We start from the raw sequence: 19,092 nt of genomic DNA on the forward strand, positions 1-19,092 counted from the left end.
GGAGAGAGAGAGAGAGAGAGAGAGAGGAAATATATATGATAGTGCACATGTATAGGACAAAAAATATGATTACACATTCTATATGGAAGTGGGGGCCGCTTGGCTATGGTGTCTGATGCATGTATGACACAGGATAAGTGTATGGGTCTATGGTGTCTATGATGCATGTATGACATAAGAGAAGTGTATGGGTCTGTTTGCATACCTTGAAAATGCTCTTTTGCATAGTTTAAGAGAAGAATAAAATGAGAAAATTAAATTATAAAATAATTACATAGCACTATCAGAAGGGTAGTGAGTACTGAAAAAGCTGATAAATTGGGGACCCCTACTGGCTTACGAACAATTGACTTTTATGATTCTTTCTTCCGACAGGAGAGGCCCACATTGAGTAGCATCTTCACTAGAACAAACAAGTTTTATGTTGCCTTGCTAACATTTAACTCAGCCGTTCACATCACGTAGCCTTTTTAAAAAAGCTTCATCCCGCAACTCTCCGCACGTCAAGCCCTGCCAAACTTCATGCCGAAGATACAATGCACTTGCTCCTGCCAGCTTCATTTCCAGAGCTTCCTCCACGGACATGATGCCCTGAAAGAAGCAAACGATAGGTCAGAAAAATGACATCATACTCATTTGACCTTAGAGCGCTACATTGCACACTTAATTGAGTTTTCAGAGCTGCACAAATGAAAAAAGGCACAATACCACAATAGTCTGAACACCATTTGGCAGTTGTCGAAGCAGGGACTTGGCTACATCTTGCCTAAGACCCGGTACAGGGAGCTGGAGTATAAGAAAAGCCACCTTCAAGGGTCCCATTCTTTGTCCGGTAATTTAATATGTTGAATAACAGTACAGAAGGTCACATTTCCAACCGACATCACCAACCACAAAAGCTTACCGATATTTTCACAGAAAGATTTATCCCATATACAGAAATTCCCAGTTTTGACACGGTTTCCAAATCCTTGAGGTTGACAATCTGCTCAAAGTCGACCAAACTTCCATTCAGAAGACAATTACTAGTGCGCACTGTTAAAGATATTCAAACGGTACTGATGAGACTGTCTTCAAGAGAAACCTGCATGTGTGCATGGGTGGGTGGATGGATGGTTGGGTGAGAGAGAGAGAGAGAGAGAGAGAGAGAGAGAGAAAGTTCTATTAACATCTACAAAGGCCAAAATGACCTATGGGACCAAAAAGCATACATACAGACCATCTAGGTCTGACACAGAATCTCTCGTCCATAACAAAAGAAAACATCAAGCAAACTAAAGAGGTCATGATCAACAAATTGACGCTTAGGTCGGAAATCTTGGATGAGGGCTTTTCCATCACGAGAAACGGCCCATTTGCCTTCTTGATGTGATGTCCAAACTTCTGCGAGTTTGGTGCCTTTTTGTGTCTACCAGACTCACGTCTTTTTTTCACAGGATTGTGGGCTCATGTATCCCAAGTTCCAACCTAAGAGATCGTTTGGCCTAGTTTTTAGAGTTTTTAATGGTTTCTTGGAGGTGATTAAGGTTCCTAATGGTGTTTATGCTAGTGATTGTTTTTGGTTGATTTTAGATCATGAACAAAAAACACACTTTCTCACTCTAATCTACACCAAATGGAGCTTGTAGCGTATGTTTTTAGAGTGAATTACACCCTCAATCACAAATGCTAAGCTATTTCTTGATTCAATGTTGTGCTAGGGTAAGCTCATCAATTCACACTTTGGTACCCTTCAAGTTCTTGTACTGTAAGGATAGTAACTTTGCTGGATTTGGTGTCAAAGATCCCTTCCAATCATGGAGCATGTAGAAGTCGTCTCCAGATTTAATGGTGATGGTTTTTTTACATGGCAAAGCAAGACCATGTACTTGCTTATGCATAAGGAACTTTGGCATCTTATTGAGGATGAAGAAATGGAGGTTGAGCCACTTCAAAACAACAAACCATTGGGCCTCATCGCTCAAAATCTTGGTGATGATGTGCTTAGTCACATTGCTGGCATCAAGGATGCCAAGTTGGCATGGCAAGAACTTAACAAGATTTTAGGCACCGACTCAAAGAGCTCAAAGATCAACCTTCTCATGCAGTTCTACAAGCTCGATAAGAAAGAGACAAAGACCATGGCACAACACATTAGTAAATTCAAAGGTATCAAACAACAACTTAGTGCATTAAAGAAAGTCATTGAGAAAGATGAATCTATTGCTGTATTGCTAAAAAGTGTTGACAAAGAACCTTATGAATCAATTGTTGCTACACTTAAAAATGTGCCCAACACTAAACTTCAAGATGTAGAATCATCTCTACTTGAACAAGAATCCAAATTCAACAATAAAGAGTCATTCAAATCACATTCAAGTGAGCAAGCACTGTATACGAAGGGTGGGAGATTTCAAAGGACAAATCAATCAACATCTCAACTTCCAAGATGGTATCACTGTGGAAAACTAGACACCAATCTCTCTCTTCTTCTCTCTCCTCTGTCTTAATCATGTTTATTCAGCATCTTGTTCTTAATCATGCTTAGAGCTGTGGATCAGTATAGCAAGGCTTCCGTGCATGCAACATGGTGTGAGAGCCTTCTGTGGCTTAAACGCTTAAATGCTTGTACATTCCTAGGCCCTTGGTCAGCCCCAAAGGGATTAACCGCATAGTCACGAGGGATGGGGGACGGTGACGGTGACGGGGACGCGGACAAGATGCGGACGCGGACATAAGCAGGGAACAGGGACGGGGGAGGGAACGACACTCAAAAGATACTTTTTTCTTTAAGTTTTTCTACTCTACACTTATTCTACTTTGGAAGTACATCAAAATGAGCACAAATTTACACTAGAATGGTAAGCTTTTGAATCATATTAACAAAATACACCAATCAAAGAGTGAAGGCGTTCACGATTGATTGTATTAATAATTAAGTAGATACAAAATGAGTCAGGACTAAGCCTTAAGAAGGCAAAATACATGGACGGACTCAAATGAGTCAATGACAAAAAGTGCTAAAGTCTAGAGGCTAGAGCTAAGTAGTAAGGCCCATGAATCATGATCCATGAATGATCATCCACGTGAAGTGCTCGCATCAAGGTCATGGGTAGCTTGTGCCAAAGAAGCATCAAGCTCATCCTCACTCTCATCCTCACTGGCATGCTGCTCCTGCACCTCATCCTCTTGTTGCTCTTCTTGTTGACTCTGTTGGGTTTTATGCTGTGTATGCACCCAGAGGAGTGCTAGTGATCATCAGTAGGTTACTGGGGCACTTTTTACTTCAGTTAGTGGAGGTTTTTTCCCCCAGTTTAGTTCAGTTTCACTTATATGCAGTTTATAAGTGTTTTGGTCCACCCGGCACATTTATGGCCGGACATGTGAACACTTATCCTTTAGGGGTCACTATCATGTGGCTTGTACTTCACTTTTCTATCATTGAGATATACAGTAGTCGTGTTCATCTCTTGCTCTTTGGTTTCCACGCCTGATTGCTTTCTGTAAACCCTAACCCTAACCCTGTTTGTCTTCAATTGGTATCAGAGCCATTGAAGCTTTGCTCAGCACTACCCGTACACTTGCTGCATCTGCCCGTACAGAAAACGTACATTCAGTCTTCAATGCCTGCATCGCCTTCAGAAGCTGTACCAGCCCATACAGTCAAGCGAAGCCACCACCTGTGCGCCGTCAGATAATCTCTACGCCTGCTGCCCGTAATCAGTCGCCTTCAGTCGGGTACTATAGTACGCCGCCTACAGTTACTACACGTAGCCTTCACGTCGCCTTCAGCCCGAGTACCTGTGCGCCACCTGTAAGACGCCGCCTACAACTTCAGCGCACGTGTACCAGCCACCGTACGCCTACAACTTCAGCGCACGTGTACCAGCCACCATACAGTCAAGCGCAGCCATACGCCTTCAGCGCCAACAGTACCTGTCACCTGCGCAGTCATACGCCTTCAGCGCCGACTGTACCTGCAGAGCTTTGGTCAACTTTGTCAGTACGGTAATGTGGATGCCTCAGTATCCGTACTGTACCTGCTTGCTTACAGAGGACTGTTTTCGTACTTTGCTACGAGTACCTGCACAGTACAACAGTCTACGAGTACAACAATTAACTCATACGTATTGCAATCTCAGTTGGTAAGCATTACAAGTTTTGAGTTTTGGGCATTCTTATTTTTCTCTGTGAAAAGTATACAGGCACAACAGGCAGTTTTTCTAGCAAGAAAATATACAGGTTTTTTGCACAGTTTGGGTGCAGCAAATTGGGGCATTTTTGGGGCATTTTGGCATTGTGTACGCCATTTGCTGCTCTATTCAGTCATTGGTGCATTGAGCTGCACATTCAGAGGATTGAGAGTGCAGGCAGATTTGGGTGAACTTATTCAGAGAGTACAGTTATTATCAGGGTTTTTGCTATTGGGTTTTTTGGTAAACAGGTACAACATTGTGCGTAAAGCATAATGGCAAATCAACAGCAAAGTGATGTATTCACATATTTGTCTAAGGAAGACAAATTGGATGGCACGAACTACTCCTTGTGGAGTTTTATGCTGAAAAATGTGCTTGTGGCAAAAGGTCTTTGGGATTTTGTTAGTGGTGATGAACCACGTCCTGGTCCATTGGCTCCAGAGACTCCTCCCCAAGGGGGTGCTCGTGGACGAGGACAACAGGTACAGGCTCCAGGACAGCCATTGCCTGTTCAGAGAACAAATGCTCAAAAGACATGGGATGCCAGGGATGCACAAGCTTTGTCACTCATTGCATTGTCAGTTCAGAGGTCCATTATACCTCATATTCGTTCAGCTGGCTCTTCACAGAATGCATGGGTGACTTTGGAGCAAATGTATGCTGCTCGTAATGAGGCTAGGATCTCATTTTTGAAGAGAGAGCTTGAAAATCAGAAAATGAATGAAGGAGATGATATGTCTAGCTACTTAAACAAGCTGCAGGATTTGAGAGAGCAACTCATCAATGTGGATGAGATTATTCCTGAGACACAGCTTGTGTCCACCATCTTGCACTCTTTGCCAAGATCTTACTTGGCTTTCCATACCTCTTTGAACCTCAGCATGAGGAATGCTGTTGAACCCCTCAAGTATCAGGAACTTGTTGCTCTCTTACTACAAGAGGAGCAAATGAGGAAGAATATGAATATGAACACAAATGCTGAACAAGCATTTACTACAGGTCAAAAGGGGAAAGGGAAATCTCAGCCAAAGAGTGCAAATCAAAATTCAGGTGATGGTGGTTCTTCACAGGATACCAAGAAAGGTGATGGACAGCCCAAGAAGAAGGGCAAATGTCATTACTGTAAGAAGCCAGGTCACTACATCACGGAATGTAGGAAGAGGATTGCCAAAGAGAAGGCAAAGGAAGCTGGGATGTCTGTTAATGATGCTCCTAAAGCTCCTCCAGAGACTGCTTCTTTTGTTGAGGACAGGGATTACTGTTTTTTTACATGCAGCTATGATGCCTCTTGGTCTTCACAGGCACTCACTTTGACAGAGCATGCATGTACTTGGTATTTTGATAGTGGTGCCTCAAAGCATATCACATCTCGCAGGGATTTGTTTAGTCATGTTAGCCCTGCCCCTGTTGGCAAAACTGTTCAGTGTGCCAACAATGCTTCATATCCAGTGTGTGGCATTGGGGAGATTCAGCTTACAGCCATTGATGGCTCCATTCTCCGCCTTACAGATGCCTTATATGTACCAGGGATAAAGAAGAATTTGTTGTCCATTTCTTCTTTAGCACATTGTGGAATGCAAGTCCACTTTGATGATGATAAATGCATGGTCAGAGACAAAGCAAATGCCTTGACCTTGATGCTTACTGGTACATTATGTCATGGACTTTATGAGTTGGATGCATTTCAGCCAGTGGATCAGTCTGCTTATCATGCATTCACTCTTACTCCAGCTATGGTTGATGCGGAGTTATGGCATGCTCGCATGAGGCATGTAAATTTTGGTAGTCTTATGCTTATGCAGCGACATAATATGTTTACAGATCTACCTCTCATGGAGAAGCCTCCAGATCACATTTGTGAAGGATGTATTTTGGGAAAAATGCACAGGTTTTTCTTCCCACGTGATCAGGCTCTAAGAGCAACTGCAAAGTTGCAACTTATACACAGTGATCTTTGTGGTCCCATGCAGACGAAGTCATTAGGTGGTTGCTTTTATTTTGCAACATTTATTGATGACTTCTCTCGTATATGCTGGGTCTATCCTTTGACACAGAAATCACAGGTATATGATGCATTTTTGGCCTTTGTAGCACTTGCTGAGACAGAGTCGGGATGCAAGGTGAAGACTCTCCGTTCTGACCGAGGGGGGGAATATATGTCACATGTGCTGAATTCCTTTCTTGGGAGTAGAGGTATAAAACATCAGTATACTACTCCTTACACTCCACAGCAGAATGGGGTTGCAGAAAGGAAAAATCGGTCACTCATGGAGATGGCCAGATGTATGCTAAAGGCAAAAAGACTACCACATATCTTTTGGGTGAAAGCAGTAATGTGTGCTTGTCATATTTTGAATCGATGTCCCACAAAGGCATTGGTTTCTATTACTTCTTTTGAGGCTTGGCATGGCCGCAAGCCTTCTGTATCGCATTTTCGTATCTTTGGGTGTCTTGCATATGCACACATACCCAAAGAATTGAGGAGGAAGCTTGATGATAAAGCCACAAAATGCATTTTTGTTGGGTATAGCCGTGAGAGCAAGGGCTACAGGTTATATGACCCACTATCCAGGAAGATATTCATCAGTCGGGATGTGATTTTTGATGAAAAATCAGAAATATCCATGGCTGGTTATGAGGCAAATCAGGCTGAAAATGATGTGTTTGAAGGTCTACTACCCATGGAGTTTCATTCCACAGTTGGTGACCCAACTCATGAGGGTACTGGACAGCCAGCAAATGATGTAGGTGGTGCAGAAATTCAGCAGCCAAATGAACCAGAAGCTGAACCAAATATGGGACAGCAGGCACCACAGGTCAGACATATACCTAGATGGTATTTGAGGACATTACAGGACAGCCATTTAGAGGGTCCTCTTGCTGGTCGTACTCGTAGGGAGACAAGGACCAATGAGCATGCACACATCATGGATTTGAATCTGGTTATGGCAGCCAGTTTACAGGATGATGATGAGCCTGATTCATTTGTGGATGCACGAGATAATGTGCATTGGAACAAAGCCATGCAGGATGAGATTGATTCTATTAAAAAGAATCAAACATGGGATTTGGTTGATCTGCCCAAAGGCAAGAAAGCCATTGGTACTAAATGGGTCTATAAGTTGAAAAGACATGCAGATGGATCCATTGACAGGTACAAACCCCGTCTAGTTGCAAAGGGCTATGCACAGAAGAAGGGCATTGATTATGAGGAGACATTTGCTCCTACATCCCGTATGTCGACACTTAGGTGTGTCATTGCATTGGCTGCACATCGTGGTTGGGTTGTTCACCAGTTGGACATAAAGACTGCATTCCTACATGGGGACCTCGAGGAGGAAGTTTATGTATTTCAGCCCATGGGATTTGCAGAACATGGTCATGAGGGGAAAGTATGCAGGCTGAAAAAGGCCTTGTATGGTTTGAAACAAGCTCCACGAGCTTGGTATGCAAAAATAGATGCTTTTCTACTCACTCAGGGATTTGTGAACAGTCCATCAGAGGTCACTTTGTATGTGAAGAAAGAAGAGACAGATCTGCTGGTCATCAGTCTTTATGTGGATGATCTCTTGCTCATGGGATCAAATGATGACAAAATTGCAGCTTTTAAGGAGATACTGCAACAGACATTTGACATGTCTGACTTGGGCCTTGTACATTACTATTTGGGCATACAGTTTGTGCAGGATAACAGAGGCATTGGGTTGTTGCAATCACGTTATGTTGCTAAACTTCTGGAGAAGTTTAAATTTCAGGATTGCAAGCCTATTAGTACTCCTATGGAGCCTGGGATGAAACTGTCACTACAAGATGACAGTGTTTCCTTTGATGCCACTACATATGCTCAGGCTGTTGGGTGCCTCATTTACTTGTGTAATACAAGGCCAGATATTCAGTATGCAGTCTCTCAGTTGAGCAGATTCATGCATAGCCCACGGTTGTCACATTGGCAAGCTGTGAAGCGTGTATTCCGTTATTTGCAGGGTACCTTGTCTCTTGGGTTGCTTTATCCTGAGGGGGGTGACATGCAGTTACATGCTTACAGTGATTCAGATTGGGCTGGTGATTTTGATACCAGACATTCCACTAGTGGGAATTGTTTCTTCCTTGGCGCTTCATGCATTTCTTGGCTAAGCAAGAAACAGACCACAGTGGCCACTTCGTCTTGTGAGGCAGAGTACAGAGCAGCCTACACTACTACTGTTGAGTGTGTTTGGCTGCGTCGTCTTATGACTGATATGGATATTTCAGTGGAGGAGCCTACACCTATCTATACTGATAGTCAGAGTGCCATTGCTGTGGCCAGGAATCCTGTGTTTCATGCTCGCACGAAACACATTGAGATTCACTATCATTTTGTTCGGGAGAGACTCCAGGCAGGAGATATCAGTCTGATCTACTGTCCTACAGATCAGAATGTGGCAGACATCTTCACCAAGGCATTACCACGTCCGAAATTTGAAGCATTCCGCAATGCTTTGAATTTGTTTCCTTTTGGTGGATGATGTACAGTGATCACATATCACTCCAGGGGGGTTTGTTGGGTTTTATGCTGTGTATGCACCCAGAGGAGTGCTAGTGATCATCAGTAGGTTACTGGGGCACTTTTTACTTCAGTTAGTGGAGGTTTTTTCCCCCAGTTTAGTTCAGTTTCACTTATATGCAGTTTATAAGTGTTTTGGTCCACCCGGCACATTTATGGCCGGACATGTGAACACTTATCCTTTAGGGGTCACTATCATGTGGCTTGTACTTCACTTTTCTATCATTGAGATATACAGCAGTCGTGTTCATCTCCTACTCTTTGGTTTCCACGCCTGATTGCTTTCTGTAAACCCTAACCCTAACCCTGTTTGTCTTCAGACTCATCTCCCATTCGGTGAAGGGATATGCCTTCTTGGTCACGCTCTTGCAAAGCATTCACAAGGTCATTGGCATGCTCTACCCCGAGTCGGTTCCTCTTCCTAGGCAATGTGGCTGTAGGTACTCCAAAGTTGCTCCAAGCAAGAGGAGCTGACGGCCTGGCTAAGTATGCGGATGGCAAGCTGTTGTAGCTCCGGTCCATCCCAACCAAAGTCCTCCCACCATAGAGCAGCACCAACTTTGGAGCAGTCAATCTGTGCATCATAACAGCCATAGGAGCCATGAAATGACCTCTACATGGAAAGCTGGTCCCTGACCTTGCGCCCGACCGATGCATCAAGCACAAGATGATCCAAGATGATCCTCCATCCAGCGCTCACCTCCCGGTCGCTCTCCTGCTTGTTGCCTTGGAATTCTAGGTCCACCACATAAGTTGCTGCATGCAATGAAGAGTAGCAAGAATTCCACCTTCCTAGACACAAGGCATGGATCTCCTCGTATCTGTCTTCGTCACGCACAAAGTCTTTCAACTTCTCTATCATGCGATCCATGGCCTCGTAGACCTTGCCTATGCATGGTTGCATAGCGTCTACAATCCTCAATAGGTGGACTATGGGCGTCACCATAGCATCCGTGGTCTTCACGCGCTCCCACCAAGAGGCGTCATCCGCCCATAACCTACACTCTTGGCCAATGTTTGTACGGGATTCTTGCATGGCAACAAACTCGTCGTCGCTAAGGAAAAGCCCCTTCATAGCACCGCTACAATCCTTCAACCGGCCCAACATGAGAAAGTTGTAGACAAACCGGGTGTCGGAATATTTGAGGAGAGAGAGATAGGACCTCTTGTTGAACTCATGCCGAAGTCTTTGGTGGTTGAGGACAAAGGAGACCATGGTGTTGGCCTCCTCAATGAGCGGGCTGATCCATGGCATTGCCCCGATGTCCTTGAGGAGGTTGTTTAGGCAATGAGCCATACAAAAGGACACCGTGACATGTCCATACATACCTTGGAGAATAGCTCCTGCCGCCCTATTGGAAGGCTCCCCATCCGCAACAAAGTCCACTACATGCTCAGGGCCAACGATCTCCATGGTGGTAGCCCACTCCGCCGCAAGCACATCCGCGCTCTTCCTGGTGCCGGATGCATCATGAGATGAGATGAAGTACATCTCTCTGCGGGAATATGCAACCACGCCGTGAATACTCCTCTTGCGGGTGTCACTCCATCCATCCACAATGAGGGAGACTCCGTTCCTCTCCCATTGCTGCTTTGTGTTGTCAGTCGCTTGCTCTACAATGCGCTTCTCCTTCTCGAGCAATGTAGTGCGCAAGCTCTCGGATGAGGGGGACATATAGGTTGAGCCATACTCCCTAATCTTCTTAACCATGACCTTGAAGTATTCCGACCTATTCAAGAAAGTAATTTACTAATGAGAAGGAGACTAGGATGATGAAAACATGAATGATGAATTGGCAATGATACATTGCACTTACCTAGCCGCTTGAAAGGCAATGTGATCATGGAAGAAGCAGCGGGCCACCACCATATCCACCTCCTCCTTCAACTTGGGGTTCCAATTCTCCCCAAGTGTAGATTGTCGTCGTGGGTCACGTAATGGTTGAGAGGCCATGGAGATGGCGGGTGCTGGCATCGTGGATGCAGTAACATTCCGACTCGATGGTGAAGGTGATTGTCTACAAGATCCCGATCCACCACATGACTCCATTGTAGAGGCTTGAGTTCCTCTCCCCATCGTCGTGGGATCCATGGCCACTCGTGGTGTCCTTCTTGCCGCTTCAACCGCCTTGTAGACGCTAAGCTTGTCAAGAAGTTCCCGTCTCTTCTCGGGCGTGACATTCATGCAAAACCTCACCTCATGCCCACTCTCATGCAAGAGGTGGACTCGCACTTTGTCGGCGCCACCCGTTCGCCGATACGGGCAAAGCTTGCATGCCCATGGCCGAGAACCACCTCCATGAGCGGATGGGGTGTAGTTAACATGAGCGGATGGGGTGTAGTTAACCTCCTCCCACCATGTCCATCCCGTTGTCCTTCTACGGGAAGCCCCGGCACCTGAGGAGAATGCCATGGTTGAAGATGGCTTGACTCTTGAGCCTTAAGCAATGAGAGAGAGAGAGAGAGAGAGAGAGAGAGAGAGAGAGAGAGAGAGATATTAAGCGTCTACTAAAGACCCAATGGGCCTATGAGACCAAAGTGGTAGAATAATATCCGTCCATGGAAACTCATAATGGAAAACTAAGAACATAAAAACATGGGAGCAACATCAGCTCCGAGTAGATGGTATACCACTCTCCAAAATGTCAAGCATGGGGTTGACGAGTATGGCCGAGAGGTCTCCCTCAGCTATGTCATGTGGAAAGGTAGCTCGATGGCGGTGGAGCATGTCCTGGAAGTTGGAAGACTCAAGAGGCTTGAGGGAGAGGTGAGAGAGAGAGAGAGAGAGAGAGAGAGAGAGAGAGAGAGAGTCTAGATAGTAGAGAGTAGGGCCTTGTGTGAGAGGCTTGGAACTTGGAAGTTGGAAGCTAGAAGAAGCTTGAGAGTTGAGGGAGAGACTAGAGAGAGTAGATACACTCAAGAGTCAAGTCTCATAGAGTGTGGCTTGAGGCTTGAAAGTTGAGAGAGAGAGTTGCTTGAAGCCTTGAAGCCTTGAAAGTTGAAGGGGTGTGTGTGCGCTTGTAGCCTTGTAGAGGCTTGTTCTTATATAGATATTAGAGAGGCAAGCCTCAAGGGCAAGAGAGAGAGAGGGCCAAGGCCCAAGCCATCCCCAAACGGCCAAGCCAATAGCCATAAACGGCTAGAAACGGCGAACGTCCCCCAAATGGCTAGAAACGGGCAAAAAACTAGCGGACTGCGGCGCAACGACTCCCTACCGTTCCCCCAGAGTGCCGTTCCCCCACAGGCGTCCCCATTCCTAAAGGCGTCCCCGTCCCCGTCCCTTGTGAGTGACGATTCCTAGGGGATGTCCATCCGTCCCCTGCCGTCCCGGTCTGTCCCGTTTCGGTGTCCCTCCGTTCCAAGCCCTTGTCCCTTCCGTCGCCTATGACTATGGGTTGACCTTTGGCCTCTTTACATGACTTCTACTGATGCAGACTTTGGATGAATGAATGAACTTATTGGTCGGTCAATAACCGAAGCTGTCGACTAGCTTTGGACATGATATTCATGAAATATGCTGAATAATTCCTAAGCTTCTTATTATATGTTGTCCCCTGTGCTGGCCATTGCCTAAGGCTTAGCCTCCTACTAAATTGAAGCCCTGGGGTCTGGATGGCTGCCGACAGGTCTTCAATGCTTTGGATGATGGTGATACTCATGATGACGATGATGATGATGATGATAATGTGCTACTGATGATGACCTAATTACTCACTTAATCAAGGATTAAGATCGTTCATGCAAAGAATTAGCCATGGCACAGGCGTGCACGTGACAAGAAAGCTCCTAGAGCATGGTACGAGAGATACATGCATACTTGGTTGCACATGGGTTTTGCAATGGTCCAACAAAGAGCACCCTCTTATGTCAAGAAGACAAAAGAGGATTTGCTAGTCATCGTTTTATACCTTGATGACATGCTACTCAGAGGCCCTGATATTGACCAAATTTCAGCCTTCAAGGCTGTATTACAAGCATCTTTTGACATGTCAGATATGGGCTCGTTGCATTACTATTTGGGCATTCAGTTCTTACAGCATCATGATGAGATTGTCATGATACAATCCAAGTACATATAGAGACTGCTTACACAGTTTAATCTTGAGAATTGTAAGCCTGTGTCTACACCAGTTGAGACAAGTGCCAAGCTTAGCATTCAGAATTCTAGAGAGCTTTTTTTATAGACTTTATATTAGCAGGCTATTGGATGCTTGATCTACTTATGCAGCACATGGCCAGACATTCAGTAGATTTATGCATTATATACCTTCATAAGGTCAAAAAAATCTAAACTTACGAATTGAGAGATTTGAGAAAGAAATAATAGTGAAGAAGGACAAAGACAAAAACAAAGCATTTGAAAGATCAAAAATAAATAAACTAACAAACCTAGCTACTAAGGAGAGGAAATCAAAAGATAATATCAAACGAAGACTTTTAATTAAGACATTAACAAAAAAACAAAAAACAGAAAACAAATAAAACAAAACAAAAAAACAAAAAAACAAGAAAACAAAACAAAACAATTACATGAATGAAAGAAACTTTAAAAATTAAAAATTAAAAAACACACACAAAAGTATACACACACTTCTTCTTAATAAGAACTTAAACCTTTTGAGCTCAGATACTAAACAACAACACAAAATAGCAAACCAAAGAACTGTAAACTCTAGACCTAAAGCACTTAAGAGCCAGAACCAAACATTAAGCTAAACTTTAAAAAAGACTTCGACTCAAAAGTGCAACCATTAACTCCAATGTCTGTCCGAACATGAAGTGTAGATTCATCAACTCTATCATAGCGTGGACAATAAGCTATGACATCCCTACTCACGTCATCAGTGCCCAAGAGTAGGTGCAGGTTTGTATAAGGTTAGTCCAAAAGAAAATGCTTTATAAACCCAGCAAACTGAGTTTCTATCACTCTTCAGAGGTGATGGGCATACTCAACCATGATAGAGACTAGCACTCAAAGTCTACTCTAAGGTATAACAACAAAGAATCATAAAACATAGGAAAGAACCAAACTAAGTCTATATTAAGCTAGAGCTAGGGCAATTTTTCTCTTTTTACTTATGAGTTTGATTTTATGGAACGCCTTATTTTTGCTAATACTTGTCCAGTCTTTCTTCACAAACTTTGTAATGTGAGACGTTGTTGGGGTAAAGGCATAATGCCCACCCTTATAGTGTGTACAAGCCCATAAGTTATAGTACATAGTACACTTAGTACTTTTAATGTACTAAGTGCACTATGTGTACTAGTGCAATATACATGTGTGATAGGGGAGTCACACACTCATCCATCATGAGTTAACTTATCCCCACAACTCTCTCTCTCTCTCTCTCTCTCTCTCCCTGCTTCTCTGTGTATGTCTCCCACACATGAATCTCTAACCCTAATTAACTCATTCAACTGGTATCAGAGCATTCTTGATCCCCTCCCTCTTCTTATGATGGCTGCACCCTGTTTTTCTCTTGAACTGTAGAGATTCGCTTCTTCACTTTCTTGCCCAGCTGCTAGGCAGCAAAGTACAGTGCGTGGGCTAATGGCAAAGCTCCACGAAGAAGCCAATTAGCAGGAAGGCGCAGGTGGAGAAGAAGGCGAAGAGCTGGAATTTGGCGTGAGCAAAGCACAGGGCAGAGCTGCATCGCTTTATCTACAGCAACGCTTGCAGCAAACGAGGCGTTGGTCCAAAAAAAAAAAAGCGTAGCGCTACTAGGTGGCGGATAGGCGAAGGCAGCAACGCCGGCGTGTGCTGTCTGTGTGAGCGTTGAACGCTGGGCGTCCATACTCAGCGAGCGAATACGTCTATCAGTCAGCGCACAGCAGGCGGGCGTCCATCGAATACTAGGCAAGCGAGCCTTTGATGGTAACCAGCAGCACTGCACCATGGCGCTTATGCGCTGCGTAAGACTGGCCAGTGGTCCCGCCGTTCCACGTATCCAACGCTCCCTGCGTTGAATCGGTCTGCCAATTTGTCCATCTGTGCCATCGCCTTGCACCTTCTGGCCTCACTTTCTACAACAGTAGTAGCAGCAGCAGCAGCAGGAGGAGGAGGAAGGGCTCCACAGAATCTGGGTTGTCTTGCTCTCCTTCGCACTACCGCTTCATCAGCCCCGCAGGAGCTTCTTGGGCTCCGTTGTTTTCCAAAGCTTGATGTTGGGTGCCGGAGCTTCTCCGCCTTCTGTCTCTGCAAGGTCTAAGGTTTCCGAGGCTGAACAGAGCATCAGATTTCTGCAGCAGCACCAAATTCAGCACACCCCCCTTTCCTGCAACAAAAAATCAGAAATTACAAGGTATTCTTCTTCAATTTTTTTTTGGGATTTGCAATTGAGCAAGTACAATCATCAATTGAGCAAGTACAGGTGCCGAATTGCTCAATTTTGAGCAAAATTGGCAAAATTAGGTGACACTGGTCACATTCAGGATCAATTTGCAGGAAATTGGATGTCGAAATTTGGGGCTTTTGATGTACTTGTGCAATTGGGCATTCATACATGCTGTATGATGTGAGAAATCGCACATTCGGGCAAAATTGCAGTGCAAATCAAGGGGCTTTTGTGCCAATTGGATTGATTTGCCTGCAGGCACTCGCAGTTGATGCTTTGGGCAACGTGTTGATGCCTGTCAAGCACTCAATGTGCCTGTAAATCAAGGGGCTTTCATGTATTGGATGTATATGTGGCCAGGGGGAAGCACCATGAAGACTTTGGATGCCTTCATGTGCGTCAATGTACCATGTATGATCAGACATTGATCTTAAATCAAGGGGCTTTTCAAGATTTTATGCTTGTTGAGCTTGGCAAAGCAGCAGGCAAGACTTTTATGCCTTGAATCCTCAGAAATCAGCTTGCAGTCAAGGGGCTTTTGACCAATTTCTGTTCGGGACTGTTGTATGCAGTGTTTGGGACTGAAAAAGTCTGATTTTCACTCATTTGGACAGCCAGGAGAGCATTTATTGCTACTGTACCTGTTGGTACAGATTTGGTACAGCTTTGTACAAGTTTTGGCATGGCTGCACATTGATTTGAGTGAGCAAAAGGTTCATTTTCAGCTGCTGTACTTGCCGGTACAAGTTTGCTACATCACAGGTGAGCACTTAGTACTGCTGTACAGTACTTTGGAAGGGCAACAGAGCACATTTAAGGTGCTGTCCTAAATCTGCAGCAACCAGATTTTGCTGATTTCATCACATACAGTGGGAGAAAAGTTGCATTTGTGCTTCTGCAGTGGGAGATATACTTTGGGAGAACAACTGTGAGCACTTTGTGTGCTTTTGGTGCAGTGTTTGCACATTTTGCAGGGAGTCAGGCATTGACAAGTTGCATTTTGCACAGGTGAGAGCTCTTCATTGCTTCACATCAAGAAGCTTGAAGGCTCACATAACTAGGATATTTGGCAAACCCAGTGCTATAATGTGTTGCTCCAGATGAAGCAGCACAAGCCTATCAAAGAAAGGGGTGTAAAGCCCGCTTCTCTTACTGCTGAAGAGTGGGAAGATATGGATGAGCTGGCAAGATCTACTATCATGTTGTCTATGTCAGACTCTTTACTTTTCAGCATTCGTGAAGAGAAGACAGCTTGGGGAATGTGGCAAAGATTGCAGGACTTGTATGCCCAGCAAAGTGCCTCAAGCAAAGTGTATTGGTTGAAGAAACTCATAGGTCTTCAGATGAAGGAAGGGGCGTCTATGATAGCCCATCTAAATGAGTTTAATGGTATTGTCAGCCAAGTTATCAATCAAAAGTTGGCAATGGACGATGAGTTCAAAGCCACTTTTCTCTTATGCACTTTGCCAGAGAGTTGGGACACATTTAGGACAGCCACTAGCAATTCGAATGCTATGCTGTCATATGCAGATGTTGAGGGTGCTCTTCTTCAAGAAGAGATGAACAGGAAAAACAACTCTGTTGGAAAGTCCAATGCAATGAATGCACGTGGGAGATCCCAGCAAAGGGAAACAAGCCAAGAACGGGGTAGGAGCAAGTCTCGCTCCAAAAAGGACTTGGAATGCCATTATTGTGGCAAGAAGGAACACATTAAAAAGCAATGCTACAAATGGAAAAATGATCAAAAGGAAAAGGGAAAAGGCAAAGACAAAGACAAAGATGAAGCCAAAGATGTAAAGCCAAAGGGCAAAAGTGGAGTCAAGATTGAAGAAATCAATGTGTCACATGCAGGTGACAGTGAGAATGAGGTCCTATTTATGTCTTCACTTGATGCCCATTCACTTCTTACAGGTGGTCATGATATGCACTCATGGATCATTGATTCAGGTGCCTCCTTTCATGTCACAGGTTGCAGAGACTTGTTTGTCAGGTATACTGCTGGCAATGAAGGAGTGGTTTATTTGGGTGATAACCATGCATGCAAGATTCTTGGCAGAGGTGATGTGAGGCTTGTGTTTTCAGATGGCTCAAAGCTTATGCTCCATGATGTCAGGCATGTGCCTGAGATCAAGAAGAATCTGCTTTCTACTGGACAGCTTGATGATGCTGATTATGTTACCACATTTGGTCGTGGAAAGTGGAAGATTAGTAAGGGCTCACTGGTTGTTGCCAGAGGCTCTAAGGTGGACACTCTTTATTTCATGCATGCAGGTGTTTGTCACCATGCTAATGTAAATGCAACCGAGCTGCCGGAAATCTCTGTGGCATAGCCGGTTGGGACACATGAGTGTCAAAGGAATGGAGCAATTGTAACGCGCGGAGCTGGGGAGTCTTCTTTCAGCCCTAAACACTCTTGGAAACCTTCTGATGCAAAAACGCACCATCTGATGCAAAAACGCAGGTAGAGAGAGAGTAGAGAGAGGGAGTGAGAAGTGCTGGAAATTCAGTATATACTATGGTACAAAAAGGTACATATCTTTGCAGCCCTTGGCTGCCTCCTTGAAAAGGTGATAACACACCAAAACTGCCCTAGACTAGGACTCCTAATGACTCATACCCCTAGTGGGTTGAATGAATAAACCATAGAGCAAGGGGGGCTATTTATAGCCCCTTGGACTACATGGGAAACTGGCCGACTGCTGGTCGGCCAGTTCATAATTCATTAATTCCTTTTCCAAGCACAGCCGACTGGATCTGATCATGTTCTTGAGACGCCTGTTGCCAGCACCCTCTGTCCTGCAGCCGACAGCCCTCTGGTACTGCTGACGTCAGCCTCCCTGCAGCCGACAGCCTTCTGATCCATGCTTTGCTCCAAGTCTTGCTCCATGTCCATCTTCTACTGGTTCATGGTCTTTATCTGCTTGCCCCTTCTGGAATTAGTCTTGAGAAGGTCCATGGCATTGCTGATGCACATGACATCCCCCTCTGCTAAACTTGATGATGGGAATCCAACCTGCTCTTGGATGACTGTCATCATCCCAATCCTGTTCCGAAGTCCCTCTGTCATCATCCATCCCTGGCAAACCTTTTTCCTCTGAAAATCCGGTCTGTTCTCCAAACCACTTTGTCTCTGATGAAGATCTATGCATCTGGTCTTCCTCTAGTCCACAATCCATTCCTGCCCTGACTCTGAACACCGTCTTGGTCTTCATTCCTGGAACTGAGTCTGGCACTCTCACATCGCCCTTGGAGGATCAACCTCCCTTGGGACCGTTACCTGAGAACCTATCTGGCTCACGGAACTGCCATCCCCATCTGGCACTGTGGAACACCACCAACAAACCTCCTGGGAGTTCTTCCCGCTTCTGTGCTCCTCGCCTTGGGCTTCGAATCCGTGTACTTTCCTGTACCTTGGACCTGTACACCATCATCTGGGACTGATTCAGCGTTTAGCTTGGCTGAGCCTGATGCTCTGATATCAATGTAACGCGCGGAGCTGGGGAGTCTTCTTTCAGCCCTAAACACTCTTGGAAACCTTTTGATGCAAAAACGCACCATCTGATGCAAAAACGCACCATCTGATGCAAAAACGCAGGTAGAGAGAGAGTAGAGAGAGGGAGTGAGAAGTGCTGGAAATTCAGTATATACTATGGTACAAAAAGGTACATATCTTTGCAGCCCTTGGCTGCCTCCTTGAAAAGGTGATAACACACCAAAACTGCCCTAGACTAGACTCCTAATGACTCAAACCCCTAGTGGGTTGAATGAATAAACCATAGAGCAAGGAGGGCTATTTATAGCCCCTTGGACTACATGGGAAACTGGCCGACTGCTGGTCGGCCAGTTCATAATTCATTAATTCCTTTTCCAAGCACAGCCGACTGGATCTGATCATGTTCTTGAGACGCCTGCTGCCAGCACCCTCTGTCCTGCAGCCGACAGCCCTCTGGTACTGCTGACGTCAGCCTCCATGCAGCTGACAGCCTTCTGATCCATGCTTTGCTCCAAGTCTTGCTCCATGTCCATCTTCTACTGGGTC

General features: G+C 45.0%; 1 protein-coding gene across 1 annotated transcript in view; it reads right to left on the reverse strand.

Moving 5' to 3' along the window:
- Positions 1–228: 228 nt before the first annotated feature.
- The window catches only part of LOC147631696 (uncharacterized), a 45,726-nt gene continuing 26,862 nt past the window's right edge, over positions 229–19,092 (reverse strand). Inside the window, exons 6-8 of the mRNA XM_086808213.1 lie at positions 905–985; positions 709–786; positions 229–591 (exon numbers count right to left, since the gene is read on the reverse strand). Coding sequence (XP_086664339.1) covers positions 445–591; positions 709–786; positions 905–985 — 306 coding nt within the window. The 3' untranslated portion in view covers positions 229–444. The remainder of the gene's footprint in view (positions 592–708; positions 787–904; positions 986–19,092) is intronic.

This window comes from Cibotium barometz, chromosome 14 (genome assembly GCF_041138505.1).
Source record: "Cibotium barometz isolate CiBa-2024 chromosome 14, ASM4113850v1, whole genome shotgun sequence".
Taxonomy (NCBI): domain Eukaryota; kingdom Viridiplantae; phylum Streptophyta; class Polypodiopsida; order Cyatheales; family Cibotiaceae; genus Cibotium; species Cibotium barometz.